General features: G+C 38.1%; 1 protein-coding gene across 1 annotated transcript in view; it reads left to right on the top strand.

Moving 5' to 3' along the window:
- The window catches only part of LOC107747718 (protein diaphanous homolog 3-like), a gene marked incomplete at its 5' end in the record, with an annotated part of 198992 nt that overhangs the window by 128539 nt on the left and 50509 nt on the right, over positions 1-19944 (top strand). The window contains 2 exons of the mRNA XM_016562315.1: positions 13905-14000; positions 15012-15074. Of these exons, the coding sequence (XP_016417801.1) occupies positions 13905-14000; positions 15012-15074 (159 nt within the window). The remainder of the gene's footprint in view (positions 1-13904; positions 14001-15011; positions 15075-19944) is intronic.

Below are 19944 nucleotides of genomic sequence, written 5' to 3'. Positions count from 1 at the left end.
ATTCTGATTAATTTGAAAATATATATATATATATATATAATTATTATTATTTTTTTATTATTATTTGTTTATTTTTTTTAAAGAGAGTTGCGCATAAGCATGGATGATTTCTGTAATGGATCATAACAGGGCTTACATTTGGGCCTATGTTTGTTAAACAGCAAGAAAATAGTTTTCTGCAGTTGTGCCTAGGCGTGGTTGACTCTTAACTTTTATAAAGAATATCTCTTTGGATTTGAGACTTTAGTCTTTGCAACTTTACAGATCTTCTTTATGCACCAAGAGCTTGTAACACGCCAAAGAGAAAGGAAAAATTTAAATCGCATCGTATGACCCCTTTAAAAGTAGTTTTCCACTGTTCTGGAGACTTTTAATGTGAAAATTTTAAAGTGACTCTCACAAAATGTAGACTGACGTCTAAGACCGGCCAGTACTGTATATATTGACTTTTGGCTTTAAAATATCAATAATCCCCCAAAAGGAAACTATCAAATCTCACCGATCAGTAAGTAAGGCCTGTGCCTCGAAAGGTCAGTGGCTCAAAGTTGGTATTGTTTCAACTTTAAAGAGCACTTTAATGCTCTAGCTTGACACTTCGATCCATAGAATTCAGTCCATTGAGGAACGTTGATGTGAGTCATGTGAAAGTGCTTTTGGAAGTAAGCTAAGAACTGGAGTATGAATATTAGGAGATGCATTTGACAAGTTTGTGTGATAATGGGTGATACCTGCATTTTTTGTATCTGTTTAAAGCATAATCCTCAGTAGAATTCAATAAATCAGGTTTTTTAAAGGACAGCCACTGAAGCTCATCTGATTCTGCTTGGTTTAGTTTCATTCATTTTTTTTTCTCTTTTCTTTCTCTCTTTTTTAACTCTCTTTAAGGACTGCTGTCCTTCACTTTCATTTAAAACAAATCTCAGTGTTTAAGTTTCTAGAGCAGGTCTCTAATAAACCTTTTCAAGTTAATGTAGATTCCATTAGATGTCTCATGACACAGTCATTCAGAACCAAAGTGCTTCCGTTTTAACTTAATGAGACACTTCTCTAAGGGTTTACTGACATGTCACTGCTGTCTTTGCTCAACAGGGGGCACTGCACACTGTCCAGGCAGTCCGTGTTGGACTTATTTATACATTGGATGAATTCAAGTCAGAGACAGAGTTTCAGCTCTCTGCTTAACTCACTTGCCTCTCTGATTATATCCTTAAGACTTAAGACATAAGACTTTCTTCTTTGTTTTAGTCTACCTCTGTCTTATCTCGATTGCATAGTTTCTCCATTGTAATGTTATGCGTCTCTGAGTGTAACTGAAGAAGGTTTCTTCTCTCTTTGGGTCCAAGTACACCTCATTCAGCTACCCAGTGTATCAATGTTCTGCATTGTATTTCTTTACTTTGTTTGAGATTCTTCTCTCTTTAATTGTAAACTTCACTGACGTTTTAATGGAAAATATGGTTTGTTCTAGACTGTGTTCTAGTTTATGTACATATTACTCGCTCCAACGTTCTTACTGTTTGTCAGATCATTTATATGTCATCCTAGTGTTGTTTATTCCAATAATAGTTTACAAATCGTAATTTGGAAAGGCCAGTACTGACCCAATTAAATCAGCATTACTAGGAGGCCAATTATAGACCGATAAAAAAAAAGGCAGCACAACTGTTTGCAACATTAATAATAATAATAATAATAATAATTGTTTCTTGAGCAGCAAATCAGCACGTTAGAATGGTTTCTGAAGGGTCATGTGACACTGGAGTAATGGCTGCTGAAAATTCAACTTTGTCACCACGGGAATAAATTACATTTTTAAATGTATTCAAATAGAAAACAGTTATTTTTTAATATTTCAATATTGCAATATTTCATAACATTACTATTTATTTATTTATTTGAATAAAAATAAAGTAAAATCAGCCTTGGTGATTATAAAAGACTTTTCAAAAACAGTAAAAAAAAAAAATCATACTGATCCCGAACTTTGTTGTTGTATTTGAATACATTGTTATTTGCCATTCTTCCGTTTAGTTGAAAACCTTGCATATTTGTAAGTGAATTTTCTGTACATTTTGAATCTGTTTTGGACAATGGCTATTTTGTTGTCATAATGGGAAATGAAAAATCTAAATTTTAACCCATTTCAGAGCAAAAAAAAACATACATTTTGGCTATTGTAAAAAAAAAAAAAACTAAATCAAAAATATATTGTGTGTTTTTTTTTTTTAAGCTATATTGCCCAGACGCATTTTTTAAAGTGTCCTGTGGGTGCTTCCTCACATATTTGTATCTACTCTCTCTATCTATTTATTTTCTCATCCTTTCATCATCAATCAAACACCAGCAGTGTCCTCCTGCAAGGACTGACTCCTTCACGCCAGAGCATGCAGGCTCTTATAGTAGGACCAATCTCTCTCTCTCTCTCTCTCTCACTCTCCGTCTTTCTGCTTGCACTCCAGGATGAGTGGCTGAGCCACAGGTGGAGGAGTGTGTTCTGATTCAGATAGAAAGGGAGAGAGGTTCATGAGGTAGAGAGCGTGTAAATGAATGACTTTGTGTATGTGTGTTGAGCAGGCTCTGGCAGTCTCCCAACTGGTCTGAGTGTGTATAAACGTGGCTCTTTCAGGAGGCCTCAGGTGTCTCTTCAGCTAATACCGCTTCCTGTCCAGTCAACCAGTGTGATTGCTCTCTCTTGTCCACAGATGCTGAGCCTCAGAGCAGCCATTCTTGCCCTGCAGCTCCCCAGTGCGTGCTAATCGGTGTTATCATAAAAATTAGCACAAAATAGACCAGAGCCAAAGAAGTACAGACTTTCTTACTTGAGGCATGAAAGCTCTGCTTGCTGCAATAGTCAGTGTTTTTGATCAGGCAGCCACTCAGGCAGCTAACTGCTACTTGCCACATGTAATTGCATCAGTGTTCCTGCCATTTTCCTGCAGTGTTTTGTTATTGCGGCCCTGTTGTCGTAAACTTCATCACTTACTCCGAGACTCCAAGTCTGTCCTTTCTTGTCAGTGCGACGTGTGCAGAAAACACAAAACGCACACACCTAGGAGTCCTGTCATTTTCCCATCGTACTCATTTTATAGCACACATTATTCCTATCTCATTTGCCCTTCAGTCTAGTTAGCATGTGTGTATTCATGAAGTCACTGTTTAGTGACTGAGTGGTTACGTTTATGGTTAAGTAGATCAGTGCAAGCTCCCGTTATAAACAAAGTTCTTTACACTGTACAGTACCTGGATGTTTTCTTTAACTTTAAGCACTTTTACACTATCATTCAAGTTTGTTGTTGTCAAGTTTATTGTTGGTGAGATTTTTTTTCACCAAAGAATGCTTACCAGAGCTGCATTTATTTGATTAAAAATACAGTAAAAACAGTAATTTTGTGAAATATTGCTAAAAATTATTACATTTTTTAAATTGTAAAATATTTTAACATTTTTCAGGATGGATAGAAGTTCAAAAGATCAACATTTATTTGAAAATAAATCTTTTTAATAATGTAAAAGTCTTTTGATCAGTTCAGTGCATCCTTGCTGAATAAAATGATTTCTTACACACAAAAAAAACAACAATTCTGAACAGTATTGTCTTATTTTTGCTGATTTTATAGTTACATTTTATAATATATACATTTATTGTTTATGTAATATTAGTTATTTTCGTGTATATAGGATAAATGGCATGCTAGCTATGAAATGGGTCAGCCTTTTTTTTTTCCAAGAATGTAATTTTCACCACAGAATGCTACTTAGCACATGATTTTGACTTGTGATGGAAATTATGGAAGGAAAAAACAACATATTTTAAAAAGTCTATAGGGCCAAAAGTATACATAGTGCAAGAAACACTCAAATACATCATTTAAAACTTGGCTATTCATGCTTAGAGTAGACATGTCTGTGAGTGGTTGCAACCATTGCCGTTGCAAAAAGAAAACATGTTGCAAATAGAGTATTAAACTGCAACAAGAGTAAAAAGCAAAATGTTTTAATGAACACTGTTCCCAATTAGTTAATTGCTGCAATTATTTTTCGATTAATTGTGCAGCCTTAAGTGGCAAGGAAATACTGTTTTTTAGCACTCGTCCTGGCTCAGGTGCAGCAGGAGACGCAGACAGAGGGGTGACATCAAAGAGCTTCTCAGAGAATGTCGCCTTCAAAGAGAGACCATCTCTGCTTCCTCTTCCCCCTTCTGCTTTCTATCACAAATCTCTTTCACACCAATTAGTTTCTAATCATGTTCCTCTTTATCTCGCTTTTCTTTCCTACACTCAGAGCTCTGATGTGACACGCGTGTGCCGGCAGTGAGTGTGTGTGTGTGTGCAGCTAACACACGGGGCTGCACTAAGCGCAGTGTGTACACCGCTTTAGAAAAGAGAACGAAAGGCTGGTTTTTATTCAAAAATAATAACAATTTTCCCTCTCTCTCTCTTTATCTCTCACTCACAGTTTTTGATGATGTCTGTCTGCCGTCAGAAGTCAGACAGCACAAATAGGCTCTTTTGTGTTTCCAGGTTACCGTTGCCACTTCTCCTGTTCGTCTCCACGGAGACTGTCAATTAAAGCACCGTGGTAATCCGAACAACTCCGGTGAGAGAGGCAATGCTCTGTATGTGTTAGGGTTAGCGTAAGCGGGCCACTCTTTGGAGGGTGGTAGGATGTGAGACAGAGAGAAAAGATATAATAAATTGGTTTGACACTGTTAGCAGGAGAGTAAGCTGTGCACTAGTTTCCTCTGAAATGTTTTGGAGCCACACACACTGAGAGAGCGATGATTCAAGACCAGACCGGAGGAGTAGAGGGAACTACATGAAGATGTTTTCAGAGAGAGGGGAGGGTCTCTGTGCTTGTTGAAAGCAACAGACCAGACATCTAACAGAATTAGGCCACATATCCATAGACTCGGAGCAAACACAGTCGCCCATGCTCTTCCTAATTCCAGCAAGTGCTGTAAAAGCCCAGCATTCTGGCTACTCTGTCCCAGATATCGGTTTTCCTCCAGGAAGAAGCCACAGGGGGGCTCCCAGCTCCCTGGAGCTCAGAAACGAGCTGATGAAACTGACTCTGAACCCTACAGCCTATAAGGAGTATATACTTAAACAGACAGATGCAGTGAAAGCTTAGTGAAAGATTTAAAAAGAAATCAAGCCACACAAAGAGAATGGAATTTAACAGGAAGAATTTCACTCAGCAAGTGCGCAGCAACAAGTAATTTGTTACTCCACACCAAAAAAAAGGAAACTGCTCGACGGCCACTTTTACAACCTGTCAGAACTTTAATATACAGCTATATGAGCAGAATTTTGGACCAATGAGATTTCTCAGTGGGTGGAGTTACCTAGCACAATGCTAATGCTGACATGAACTCAGATTTACATTAAAGAGCTGTTATTGCTCGCTGATTTATTATGTTGGACCTCGTTTGTACACACTATACATAATATAGTGTCTTAATGTATTTTTTATTATATTTTATATTCTTATGTTTATATATTACAAATATTTGTATATGCTATAAAAACACAGGGAATGCATCCAACTTAATGTATTGTATGCAATTAGTGCATCCCCACATGTTTTTATATATTATAAGAAATAAATTATGATATACAGTATACTTTATATGTGAAATGTGTAACAGCACCCCTGTGGGTTTCCTATCAGGTCCAGTATTGCTGTGGCTGCCCAGTCCTTCAATAACAACTTGTTTGCAAAAGCTGCATCACATTAGTGATCCAAAGTGATCTCAATGTTTGTATGTTATCAGCTTCCGTGTTCTCTGGGTATCAAACCCATGATATTGGCATCATTACCGCTCTGCTAGGTTCACAAATCATGAGTTTCTTTAAGCTTTCTACAATATATTGAACCTTCTAGGCCTCAGATTAACTCCTGCTGAGCTTATGCATGAGATCCAACAATATTCTCTTTATCTTTCACTGACGTTTCCTTCTTTCTTTAAGAATATTTAAAATATTTGACCTTTACGCTCCAGAAAAGGTTTAAAAATCAGAATATGCACCTGACAAATCAGATTAGCCAGATTTTGTCAAAGCCATAGCAGACAGACAGCTGAGCAAATGTGCTCTTTGTATCTGTTCAGGAAAATATGATGTGAAAGATGAGAACAAGAAAAGAGGGTTGATGAAAGATTATAGGGAAGGTAATTGCTGTCTTTATTATTTGTCATCTCTCTTTCACCCTCTTCATATAAACATGAGAGAGAATGAATGTGAACTGTGAGCGCCTCTGTGTATGTCATAAATGATTGTGCTGTTCTGTCATTTTAGCTCATCCCGTGCAGACACCCGTCCAGCTCCTTGACACACATTTGTTTGATCTCAGATCAGCGAATATCATGTGTTTGTGTGATGTGTATTGAACAGCTCATAAATTTGAGCAGGACTGAAGTGTAGCTTCTCCTTTAAGGCCAATTCACACCTCACCGACAGAACGCGTCTGATGTCGTTTGTCTGGTTCTGTTGGTGCACTGTAAATTGGCCTTTAAAAGACCTTCTACACCCATTATAGCATGTGTTCCTAAATTGTGATTGTGTGGCAATTAAGTAACCGCGAGCCGGTTGAAAATCGATTCAAATATGTGACGATTCAAATCAACTATCTTTAGAAAAGTTTACGTGGTATTTTCTTTTCATCCTGCCTCTGAACAATGCATATTAAAGTAGTGTTCATAAGCGCAGCTCTGCTTTGTTTACTGCGGTAACCCAGGAAACACTGTATCATTGCTGTTCATAAGCGCCACCTGCTGTCAGAGAGTGAATCTGCATCTCATTCAGCTTGTCTGCTGTTTCGTTCAGATGTTTTATGTACTATAGTTTCAGAAAAACTAAAGTCAGATCATTCTGTTTTTGCTTCGTTTCGAAATTATACAGTCTAATTTAGATTAAAAACTACTCGTGCTGCATGTATGCAATCTTTGTTTGGATTGTGATTAAAATCCAGTGGTTGCCTCTAGGGATGTCAATTCTTGATCATTTCCATGATCGATCGTCGTTTAAATTAACGATCAATTAATCAATTAATCGTTAACCTTAATGCTGCAAAATGCGTCTATTGCAGCGGCACGCAGTCATCGGCATGACAGGATACGCAAAAGCCACTCAAAAAAAAAAAAACAAGATTTCTCACCCGAATTAAAGGGGTTTTAGTCTGAATGAAATGCTAGTAGCAGGATTGTAAAATGAATAGATGTGATTATGATCATTTGATAAAATGAAGAGAGCGCGCCGTACGTTTGAGATAATTTTACTTTGTTGCACATTAAAGGGGTTTTAGTCTGAATGAAATGCTAAACATTAAAAACTTCTGTTCTAAGTAAAAAGTGCTTATTGTCTTCATTTCTAAACGATCGAACAGCTGAAACATAAAAAACACAATTTTTGGAGTAAGATACAATCCACAAAAGTGTTTACTTTTATTTTTGCACGCTCACAATAAAAACAGAAGATTTGTGCAAACAGAATGCGCGTTGTCATCCTTTCCTTTCCGTGAACTTGTTTATGGAGCGCCGCACCACACTTCTGTTTTAAATCTGTTAGCTTAATTATTGAAGTCAGATATATTTCGCATATATATATTTTTTTAATGAAAATAAATTGTTATTTTTAATTTAGGCCTATTACTTACATAGGCTATACATTTTCTTTAAAGCATCCCATTTTGTCCCAGGGCTTGAAAACCTGTCCCCTAGGCTAGTTCGGTCCATGCAGAAACGTGAGGTTTATTTTATTGTCATTCACTTTTTATCACTGTTTTCGCATCTCTTACTTTGGAAAACATGCGGGAAGGGAAATAAAAGATTTCATAGCCATGAATTAAGAATTCGTTCGATTTATTAATTTGTTCCCTCATTTTAGTTAAATCATGGGTTATTTATAGATACGGTCATGCGATGGCGCCGCAGACGGCAACCTCAGTGTTTGGCTCTCCAGTGTTTGTACTGTTTTTTTGTTATATTTCAATTTCACAAAGAAACGTGCAGCAATAGCCTAATAAAACGACACCTTTTCATTTACTGTATGTCTTCAATCTCATTTTGTAAAAAAAAAAAACGTGAGAAAATCGAATCATGAAATCAAAATCGTGAATCGAATCGTGAGTTGAGTGAATCGTTACATCCCTACTCTTTGTCATAAATTCCTGCAACTGCTTCAGAGTTGCTGTTGGCCTCTTGTTTGCCTCTCTGACCAGTTTCCTCTTGGCTCTTTCATCCATTTTGGAGCGACGTCCTGATCCAGGGAGGGTCTGCGTTGTACCAAATACCTTCCACTTGATAATAGACTTCACTGTGCTTCTAGGGATTGATAAACCTTTGAAATTTTTTTTGTATCCATCTCCTGACTTGCCCACAAATTTATCCCGGAGATCTTTTGACAGTGCCTTGCCAGTGCCACCCATAGTCGATTGTTTGCTTCAGTAGGGTATATGTCGAACGTCGCCTGACCAAACCCGGAAAACAGGTCTCATCACTTCCGCTTGTCGGAGAACGTGCTAACAGCCGTAATAAATAATAGCAATATCTAAGGACTTTTAAGATAATCAGTTAAACTAGCTAGCTGTTTTTATGGTTGACGTTTTATTCAATTTTTATATCTAAATGTTTAAAAAAACGTTTTAAAAAAGCAGTCTGCATATGTGATGGACATTGGTTATGATAATCTTTGGTATCTACTTTGAAGGCATCTTGAGTAAAACTGCTTGATATTTAACGAAGTATATGCAAAACGCTTGAACCGAAGCAATGCGACTTGGTTAACAGAATACGGAAGTCTGTTGCGCATAACCAAGGACTGAGATGCTCCAGGAGCTCATTGCTCTGAGATGCTCCAGCTGCTGCACAGCTGATCACAGTTGAAAGTCAAATTACTTTGGCTGTGTCCGAAATCGCCCCCTATACCCTTAAATATGGCACACTGAGTAAATACAGCTGGATAAAACAAAAACCGTGTCAGTCTTCATTTCAGGCTGCAAAACAACAAAATGTGATTATTTGAAGGGGGGGGGGGTGATTCTTTTCTATACCCACAGTAGATGTATAGGGTTTTATTTGAGGAATGGCCACTCGTCTTTCTCTCCAGTTTGAGTGCTTCACTGCTTCTATTCACTCTCTCTTGTATTTATGAAAGGGGGAGACTGAGAAGAGAGACAACAGCAATCAAGCCAAACGTCTTTTCCATTCCTGGCTAAATCACACCATATCCTTCCCTCTCACACCTCCTCTCTCTTCTTCACTCAACTATTATTAAAGCCACCCTCCATCCCTCTCTCCTCCATCAGAGACCCAGCAGGCCACCTCCTATCACTTATCACTCTTTCGGGTTCGCTCTCTCTTCCTCCATTTCCCTTAAATCACACCCTCGCGGTCTGTCTGTCTGTCCATCCTTCCTGCAACCTGACTACCTGGTCCTATCTTTTGAAAAAAAAGAAGAAACGCACCAACTGGGAAACTGTGTGCATGCTAATGTCATTCATCCCAGTCCATATTCACTCTCATTTCCTTTGACTCACACTCTCTCTCCGCTCTTGCTCTACTCAGAAAGTAGTAAATATTCTAAGCATGACCCTTACTTGTAAATTGTGTTGGTTCAAGGCTGCATGCAATGAGTGAGGTCTGATTGAACGGTAGGTGTGCATGTGGGTGTAGCGAAGAGTCTCTTACACACATACATATACACACACACACACACACACACGCACGCGCATACAGATGCGTTGGACATTCATCTGTTTTTTCATGATTACATCTCTTTCCTCAAGCCCCCACTCACTAGCATGTTAGTAGTCATTATTTCTCCCCTTGGCCTTAAGTATTCCTCTCTTGTTTTCTTCCTGCTCTCTTATCGACTGGATTTTACAGAGTTACCTGCTTAGTCTTGCACCTTTATGTCTTTTCACACCTGTCCGTTAGTGCCTTTCGGTCTGTCTGTCTATCTGAGAGCTCTGGTTTCCGAAGCGTTGCCGTGACAGCTGCAGCAGTCCAGGGTCCTGTGGGTGAAGAGTATGGTGTTGGAACACTGAGATAAGTGATTGACATTCACGCCTCATTTTCTCATGGTCAGGTTCAGTGCCAGCCACTCGCTCTTGGCCTGGTGCTCGGCAGTAAAAAAAAAAAAAAATAACCCATTCGTTCAACACTCACTCACACACTGCCCTTGGTCAGCGGATAGAAGGGGAATGGCCGAGTTTTTGTTTTTGCATGTATATGTTGTCTTGTTTTCATATGATTTTTTGACTCTTAGCTCCCTCCAAAAACAAATTATGATGCCAGTCATGCAGCTTGTTGAGGAGAGGTGTGCAAGTACTAGTTCTGAGTTCTGTGAACGACTTATTATTTAAGTGAATGACGATTATTTGTTTAGCAGATAATAAAATGTGCAAAAACAGATAATAAAAAAAAAAAAATACAGATTTTCAATTATCGGATTTTGTTGATATTGCCAGTGATATGTTTAATTGTTTTTATTCTCCATTTAAATTCCCTTTGCCATCATTTAACACTCACATAAATTTAATCTTAAAAAAAGTTTAATAACATATCAATATAATATTAAGCAAATCTCAAATATTATATTTTTCATACTGCAAATTATTTTGATGCCTAAATTCACTTCTAGCATTTAAAAATTGATTACATTTTTACTCTTTCATTTTGAATTTACTTTCCTAGAAAAAATAGTATATAATTTTATTATCAGCCATTTATAACAGATAAATTGTTGATGTTAATATTTTCTGTATTGTTGTGTTGTTATCAGTCAATATATAAAGTCAACGTTTTGGTCAATTTTAGTGTCTAATAGACTTGCTTTGAAAAAAAGGACTGGAGCCATATTTAGGAACCAGAAAACATCTTAGAGATTTAATAATGGGCACTTTTAACTCAGGCCAGTGAGCAACCACCTAGTAACACCCTAACAACCACCACAAGCCATGATGGTGAGTTTTGCACAAGCACACAGTAACAAATCTAAACATTGAAACTCAAATAATTTAAAATTATTTTAACGTGGCGCTATGTAAGAGTAGACAATATTATAACAGATAAAAAATGAAATATGCCGTTTATATAAATATTCAGTACCTGGGTTGTGAAGCTCTTCGGTTACACAAATGAAATACAATTGCTCTAATGAGAACACAATTGCTTTATAATTGGTCTCTACCTGTGAATCATTAAAATCACTTGCACATATTCTTGATCAAAAACTCCCACAGTTATGGGAGCAGTATTCAGTCTGTGAAATATATTATACAGGTGAAAATAATGACTAAAGAGCGTATATAAAACAAATGCATAAATTGCCAAAAAGAGTACATAACAATTGAAAATAAAGTGTTTGCATATCCCAGTGGGCATTGTTGTTTCAGCAAGTGGAAACTATATCAGACCACCCAAGAACTGTTTAGTCTGGGTTGTTCCACAACATTTTCTGCACAAACAAGCAGGAGTCTTGTGATGGAAGCTACAGAGAGGCAAACAGACACTTTGAAGGGGCTACAGAGTTCTGGCGCTGAGGGTGCACCAGACAGCACATCAAGAGCCCTGGACAATGCTAGCCGATACAGGAGTGTGACACAAAAGAGGACAATGTTCAAAAAGAACCATGTCGCAGCAATTCTGGAGTTTGCCAAAAGTCTTGACACGGCATAGTTGCTCAAGGGAAAATGTTTTGTAGTCAGATGAGACCAACATAGAACCATTTTTAGCTTCAGAGTTACATGTATGCTACAAATTTAGTATTGTCCCACAATATGCTGTTAAAATCAAAGGAAAAGTGGATGATGCAAAATACTGGACAATTTGACAAAATTACGCATTTCATTCTGCCAAAAAGGGAATCAAAGTTTCGTCAAAGTATCTTTTTTTTTTTTTTTTTACCAAAACAAGAGTCCCAGATGCAAGACCAGATGAATGCTCAGAAGCATGAAATGTCCTATAATGGCCTTGGCAATTGAGAATAGGTGGCACTGTTTGACAGGATCAGGTTGTTCAGGTGTCATCTGACTAACTTTAAAAACCTGGAGCAAATCTGCCTTGGAAGGATGGATAAAATGAAGCCAGTATGTACTCGAGGGAAAAGCCAGTATGTATTGTAATTTCTGCTTTTCAAAATATTCTTCTTATTATTAATGTATTTTGTGCAAAAATATATGTACTTGAAGCATATTTGCCAGCAAATCATTTCATATGTATATTAAGTTTCAGTCCTTTAAAAATTTCATATTGTCAAAAGAAGGATTTTTAAAGAAATTTAAAAAATTAATATTTCTTAAAAATTAAAAATTATAATGGCTTAAATTGAGCAAGGCACTGTATTTCAGTGGGAGAGAGGTGATAAGTGGTTGGTCTATCATACACACACTTTATCACAGACTCACACTCTTTATGTCTAATTGAAGCTTTGCTAGTAAAGGTCAACAGTTCTGTGCTTTCTCTTCGCTGAGAGTTTTCATTGTTGGTCGGCTGCCCCTTCTGAACTACTGACAGAACTCCGTACAAAAGAGCTATACCTTCTCCTCAGTTTACCCACAGTTCACTTTCTTTCTCTCACTTTCATGCTCACTCTCTCTCTTTCACCATCCCTCTCTTACTCAGACAATAGTTGCTGATTGAAAATGGCCTCACTATATTATTGAGTGTATGACTGAGTCTGCCTGGCTTTTTACAGAGAGCAAGCACCCGTGACAATGGCACAATCCCAAAGACGCTTCAGACAGTCTCTTTTATAAAGCCCCTATATTGTGTGTTTGCTTTTATGTTTTATATTTTAGTTAAACGCTGAATTACAGATACAATAGAGGAAGATTTGTTCTATTGAGTGAAAATAGAAAAAATGTAAACTCCTCTTACATTCAGCTGCTTTTATTTTAAATATACTGTATTCTTAATAATGTCAAAAGAAAGATTTTTTAATGGTATGTATATCAGTAAATTATTAAATTGTAAACTAAATTATTAATAATTCATCATATAATTGAAATATGACTGTAATTGTTTGTTTCTATCATATTTATTATAATAGATCATTTGTGTGTAATATATTTTATTAGTTTTTTTGTTAGTTTTTTATTGTGATTGTATTTTATTTTCTATTTCTCATGAAATAATGTCATGACAGTCAGGTTATTCAGAAAACAGTTCTGGTTTAATTCTGAATCAGCCCAGATGATAGGTGTCACAACCTGTCGGTGGAAAAGTGGGCACTTCTGCAGCATTAGCACACACGCTCACATGCTTTTTGATTTGTTTTGTGTTGTGCGTGTGTGTGCACTGAGTCAGTGTAAAGATTAATATTTGGAGGTTACGGTGTCAAGGCCCGTAATGCTTACCCACACTCACCCATCCACAGGTTCAACACACAACCGACATTCTCTCATACAAGCCGTTTTCTCCAAACCTGCTGAAATGCACACTTTCCTGCCAACCTGATTTATTCTCTGTCACTGGATGTGTGTGTGTGTGTGTGTGTGTGTAAAGTTTTGTGTAAGCAGCAGTGTGAGCACGTGCGTGATGTGTCTGTGACCGTGAGAGGTGTGATGTTGCTCCTGCCTGTCCCACAGGCCTCCTTGTGTCTCTGGAGTCCCTCTATGGGAAAGCCGGTGGCCTGAGGTTAACTGCCTGCGCCACTCGGCTGTTTTTACGATCGGCCCTCCAAACGCTACAAAACACCCATGGATTTGTGTAGAGGTGCAGAGATGTATAGAGGAGTTTAAGAACCTGTCTGCCTCTCAAATTGTCCGAATCGGCGCTGTGATATACTGACCACAGAAGGCCACTTTTTTTTCCCCCAGCATTCCTACAGAGACACTTAAGTGATGCTATGGAATGACCCTCCACATCCTAATGTTTTTCTCTTCTTTCTTCCTCTCTCCTGTAGAGAACGATGAGACCGGTGTGATGGATTGTCTGCTGGAGGCACTGCAGTCTGGAGCCGCTTTCAGAGACCGCAGGAAAAGAGCACCCCGACCCCGAGGTGAGTCTCCTCACACTCCTCCAATCGCATCCTTCATCATCTGTTGAGTCTTTTCTTTCCTTCTTTCTTTCTTTCTTTTTCAGGTATTACCTTCTAATTGACTGTTGTTCCAAACAGCTTATTTCTTTCATATCTGTACTAGTTTTATGTCTGTTTGTTTGTTTGTAGCTGTGTTATAAGCACAATAATGTACAGTCAGTCGGCCATCATCACAGAATACACCCTTTTAATGGTGACCAGTATCCCGACAGAGATTGGAAGGGATAACTGTGTATTTTCCCTTATAGTAACACCCTAAAGCACCCAGAGGTTGAGAGTCTTTTTCTCCAGCGCAGTGAGGGGTGAGATAAGCTAGAGTCTGTCTTCCGTGCTCTTCATGTTATGTGTCCTACCCAGCTGAGAGGCTCAGGTTTGTCGACTGCAGATGGCTACAGACAGATAATGGGTGGCATATACAATATCAACCTGACCATTTAACATGAATTATTTTCAGTTGTTATGTCACATGATCCTTCAGAAATAATTTTAATATTCTCATTTGGTGCTGAAGTAATAATTATTATTATTATCAATGTTGAAAACTATTGTACAAAATTATGCTCTATATCTTGTATCTTTAGTCCAGCAAATTCATTAGGATTGAACCATTATATATAGTCTGTTGTTCTGTAAGTGCACAATTCACAGTCTGTAACTCCTGTTAAAAACCTTTTTCTATAGAAATCAGTACAGAATCAGCCCCCCACTATCAGCATACTTTTTCAGGCATTACAGGAACTAATGGAGTATAATGCAGCTGACCACCTTCAATAGAAATCAGGAGAGCCCAACAAATGAACCGGTCAAATCAGAAGGACCTGTTAAATGATTCAAGAAATCTGAACATTTTTTAAAGCGTGGCATGGCTTTCCTTACACAAGGAAGTAAAAATCTAATGTATGGAGACCAAAGGTGTGTTTATGTGTGAGAGTGGCTCTCACTTTGTCTTGTCCCATGTCCTGATTTCTACAGATGAACCAACACAAGTGCTCAGTCCGAGTCCACAAAGACCTGTTCTGAAAGACTGCAACCACGGTAAAATCAAGATTTAAAAAAGAGAGAGAAACAGCATTTCTCTCCACTATTTGCTTTCCTTTTTTTTTCTCTTCGCTATTAACTGCGTCATTATTGCTCACTAACCATGATCTTACCAGCCTTATGTCCTGAATGTCTTTTCTGTTTGGGTTAATGTCTGTGCTGCCCTGTCTCAATCATGTGTCACTCCTTTTATTGATTTTTTCGCTTTCGTATACACACTAATGGTCAATAGTAGGTCCAGATCAAGCCAATAACTTATTTAAATGGCTCATAACAGTCCCTCACGGCCTCTCCTATCAAAAGGGAACCGCTTCTGGTCATGAACACGACAGGTGTTATAATGTGATACGGTTCCAGTAAAAGCTTCAGACTGCTTCTGACCGCAGATTTTCCTTTTCCATTTCCAGTGTTGGTGCTCGGCTAACAGATACTGTGTGTTAGTGTGTCTCCACTGCCTTAAGAGCCAAACAAGGATTTAACTGCCTGTTACTGTGTAAGCTTCCCATAAACAAACAAACAAATGGTGCGTCAGTGAAAATGTTTGACATAAAAGTGATGTTTATCATTATCTTAGTGATGTTTTACATCAGCTGCTTCCAGTGTAAATAACTTCTGATTCTTGTAGGTTACTTTCATGGTCTAGATATGGTTTAGCTCATAGATTTCTGGCCACTGATGTTAACAGTTCATGGTTCAAGACCTGAAATTCTGATCAGTGTGGAGCCAATTTTTTGACTTGGAATGGCTTTTTTTTTAATGTAAATGCATGGAATATAATGGCCACTGGATGCTGCGGCACCATCACCTCCACCTTGTCGGTTGGAAAAATGATTCTAACAGTTTCCACATGACTGTCTAATTACCTCTTGTCTCCTTTTTTATTGCATGAATCAGTATTTTCCGTCTGCTTGCACGTACATTGTGTTGTCTTATTTCAGTCAAGCGTGCTGCTTTCAGCACACAGCTCATATCTGGTAGTGATTGGACAGTTGATGTGAGTGTCAGAGTCAGCAGGGTTATAATCAATGTCATGCGCTCGCTTTAGCTGCCGTTACCGCCAGGTGTTAATGTGTCATCCAGAAACTCGCTGTGAGCCGAGAATGCCACATTTCCAGCCAAACTGAATGCCCAGAAATAGTGGGAAAATTTTTTGCTGAAAAAGCTTTCCCACTATTGTCTGTTGACAGCCGTTTTTAGTTTTTTTTTTTCCTACTCTCTCAAAAAGTCACAAAATTGCAACATGTTGCGCTCTGTTGAGCCATCCCTTTTGACATGACAAGCATTAATGTAACAATACAGTTTTTCTGTAATGAATGGGATCAGCGTTCATCAGCTGATGTGTAGTGGGAATCAGAAAAGCTGTCTGGAGCAAGATCTTGTAGCAAACTTCCATCTGTACACGTTTTCATGTACCTATACTCTTAAAAATAAAGGTTCCAAAAGGGGGTTTTCACAGCAATGCCATAAAAGAACCATTTCATTGGGTTTTTAAAATAACCATTTATTTTCTTAATGTGAAGAACATTTTAATAATCTAAAGAACCTTTTGTGCAATGGAAATTTTTCATGGATGTTAAAGGTTCTCCATGGAACCACAGATGTAATAAAGAACCTTTATGCCTGTTCTACCTCTCAAACTTCTCAAGATCTTCGTTTGCCAGAGTTACGTACAGTAGTGATCATTCTAATATGCATCAGCAACATAAAACAAACAGATGTGGCTGTCTTCATAATCGTTATCGAGGCACTTAAAAAATTAAGCTGTAACCCCATTAGCAGTTATTGGTTTTAATAGGAGTCCCTGCAACCATACAGGAATTCAATTACTCCTAGATCTCCTCCCACACCCACCCAGAGCACTGATCAAGTCTGCTCTCGCTCCCACTAGTGTTCTCTTACGACTTATCTCAAATTAGATTGTGCACTGAAAAGAGAGAGTGAATAGACAGAGAGAAAGATGTGTGCGTATGCACAATCCATCATAAGAAAGACTGCTGCAGCTCACATTAACTCCCCTCGTATGTCTCTCAGCAAAAAGTAATGAAGGACACAGGGCATTCTGGGATATCGAGTGTGGCACCCTCCCTTCCCGTGTTCCGGCATTGGAAGGCATATAGGAGTCTGGCTACGGTGCAGGGCACTGTTGCCCTTGTCCCGGTGCTTTATTCCAGGCTAGGCTGACTAATGGAGCCCCTGGCTTGTGCATGTTCAAGCAGGCCTCTGCAGTTCAGCAAGCCCCTCTGTTGGCCAGGCTAATTAGTTCTCATCTCAAACCAGGCTTCAGTCCCATTCATCTTCATTTCGGCTGTGCCATCTGCTTTTTAAATAAAACTCTAAAGTGTCTCGTGTTGCACACACTTTGTCCTCTTGGTGCCTCCCAGCCTAAATGTAGTGCTTTATTTGCACTGAGGTGGGTGATGAGCTTGTCTGTCTCTGGAGAGTCCTGTCATGTAGGAGATATTGTGTTTGTGTGGTAGGACCTTTTATTTGTTTATGAATTCAAACTTACAGTGATTGCGAAATGGCATTTGCAAGCTATTTTAATGTTTCCTGATATTTAATAAAAATAAAAACAAATCTAGGGTTTGATTTTATTCATTGAGAACTGATTGGATTGTGAAAAGTGGACGTTTAAACTGGATGAATAGTATATTGTACATATATCAGTTATCAGACAATATTTTGTAGGAGATTTCTTTCTTTCTTTCTAATGTTATTTGCTTTATTTTTAGAGTAATGTGGACAATAATACCAGGAACATGAATTAAGAAAATAAGCAGGGTCATTTTTAATTTCACGCTGACTTTATATGTGGTGTCTCTGACTATTTGTTTATTTACTTATATATTTAAATATACTGCATATTCAATTGTGCCTTCTTTTTTTACATTTTGATTACACTTGCATCACCTTATTCTAAAACACTATATAAAACAAATTTAATAACACAGGTAAATCTTTATAAATGTTTTAATACTGTACATTGCAACGTTGTGATGCCTAAATTCACTTTTAGCTTTTAAAATGATTGATTTTAGTTTAAATGTTTTATTTTAAATTTGTTTTGATCACGTAATATATAATTTTAATAGTGGCTATTTATTGATTTTTTTTTTTTTAGCTGAATCTGTGCATTTTTAATTTCAATGGTACCCACTTTGAACCTTTTTTTTTTTTTTTTGATGCGTAGGTTAAGGTCAGGTTCACTCACTAGAGCATCTCCTCATATCCCAGTGGTAACTCTTCTGTCTCAATCATTATTTGCTTTTATTGCTGTACCCTTTATTAAGGTAATCATCACTAATTTACAAAGGCTTTGTGACCTTTAAAGTGGCCTAAAACAATGACTCTAAAGCTAAATTTGGCTGTTTGTATATAATTTTCCACAAAGCCTTGGTGACCTCAGCCGAAAGTCATTTCAGAGGCAGAGCAAGTTATATTTATTATTTAATAGTTTACAAAAACATTTATTTCTTTATTATAATATACAGTACACTGATGAATTATTCACAATAAGAAAGTGTATTTAAGTAAGTAAACAGGGTCCATTTTGACTTAATGTTGACTTTAAGGCATGTTATTTACACAGAGTTTGTCTGACTCTGTAGAGTTTTGTCAGTTAGGAGACATTGTGTTCACCTCATTTATTTATATAGTATAGGCAACCTTAATATCTGTATGTTATTGAGCTGGTTCCCTTCTTTCATATCAAGTGGATATAAATCTGAATTAGATATTCTGTCTCTCTGCAGTATGTTTGTGACTGTTAGCTGAAATGAGTGCAGTGGGAAAAGACCAGTGGCTGAGCGACTGAACACATGCTGGAGTATGTCAGCCCCGTCCCGGTCCCCTCTTCCACTGCGCAGTGTAAATACCCCTCAGTAATTGATCTCCAGGGCTTTAGTGTTTCACACTCCAGCAGAGCAGCAAAGTGAATTAAAATCAGACACATCTGCAACAGGAGACACCGTAATTAACTACAAAAAATGAGCTGGTCAGGCTGGTGTGTGTAGCCATTAGAGCAGTGGGAAGAACGTGGATGTGTGTGGAATGTGTGTCTGAGTGTAAGCCAGTCGGAACTGTCAGGCGCAGGTCGGTGCGATGAGACTTGAGATTGCATTTTCCTGCAAGGCTTTTGGGAGATTCCTTTTACACAGACTGACAGCCGCTTTAAGCGACCGACTTTCTCAAATCGAGTAATTATGGAGATTCTGGTCCCTAGACTTACGCCTTTGGCCGTCTATTACTCTCTTGGACTCAAGAGGTGTAAATGCCGAGGTCAGAACACACACTCATGGATTCTTACATTGACTTTTATTACGCACTACACCCATACAAAATGTGTGCTGTGGTCAAGATTGAGGGGTAAAGACTCATTTTAGGAGCCTCTAATGAGTCTTTCGTCCCTCTCTCCCTCTTTCTCTCTGTTCATCTGAGCCTGAGGCAACACTTAAAGCCTTTAAGTGTGACCGCAACCCCACATCCCACATCAACCTGCTTTTTTTTTTCTCAGGATGAAGATAAAGATGCTTTATGACTTGAGTGACCAGAGTTAGGATAAGACTTTCGACAGAGAGAGGACGAGTGAATGGATTGAGAAAGCAGTCTGGCTCTTAAGGGGGCTTGGGCTTCAGAAATGAAGGATTGATTGTATTTGACCACATGGAGTGCTTTGAATTCACATTGAAATTGATTCAAGAAACCCAGTTGTAGGGTTAGGCGATGTCTACCAAATTGGCATCGGACGATGTGTACAGTGAAACGCAATGGACGATGACATCGGGGGGAGGGGGGTTATGAGGTGTGCCCGAAGCGTGAATCCGTATTTAGAAAGGCACAGAAAAACAAATGGAAAACAAATAACGAT

Source organism: Sinocyclocheilus rhinocerous, unplaced genomic scaffold (genome assembly GCF_001515625.1).
Source record: "Sinocyclocheilus rhinocerous isolate Xijiao unplaced genomic scaffold, SAMN03320098_v1.1 scaffold4546, whole genome shotgun sequence".
In the NCBI taxonomy this organism is placed as follows: domain Eukaryota; kingdom Metazoa; phylum Chordata; class Actinopteri; order Cypriniformes; family Cyprinidae; genus Sinocyclocheilus; species Sinocyclocheilus rhinocerous.
Note: the sequence above shows the minus strand (reverse complement) of the source record. Positions and strands in the feature narration are given on the sequence as shown.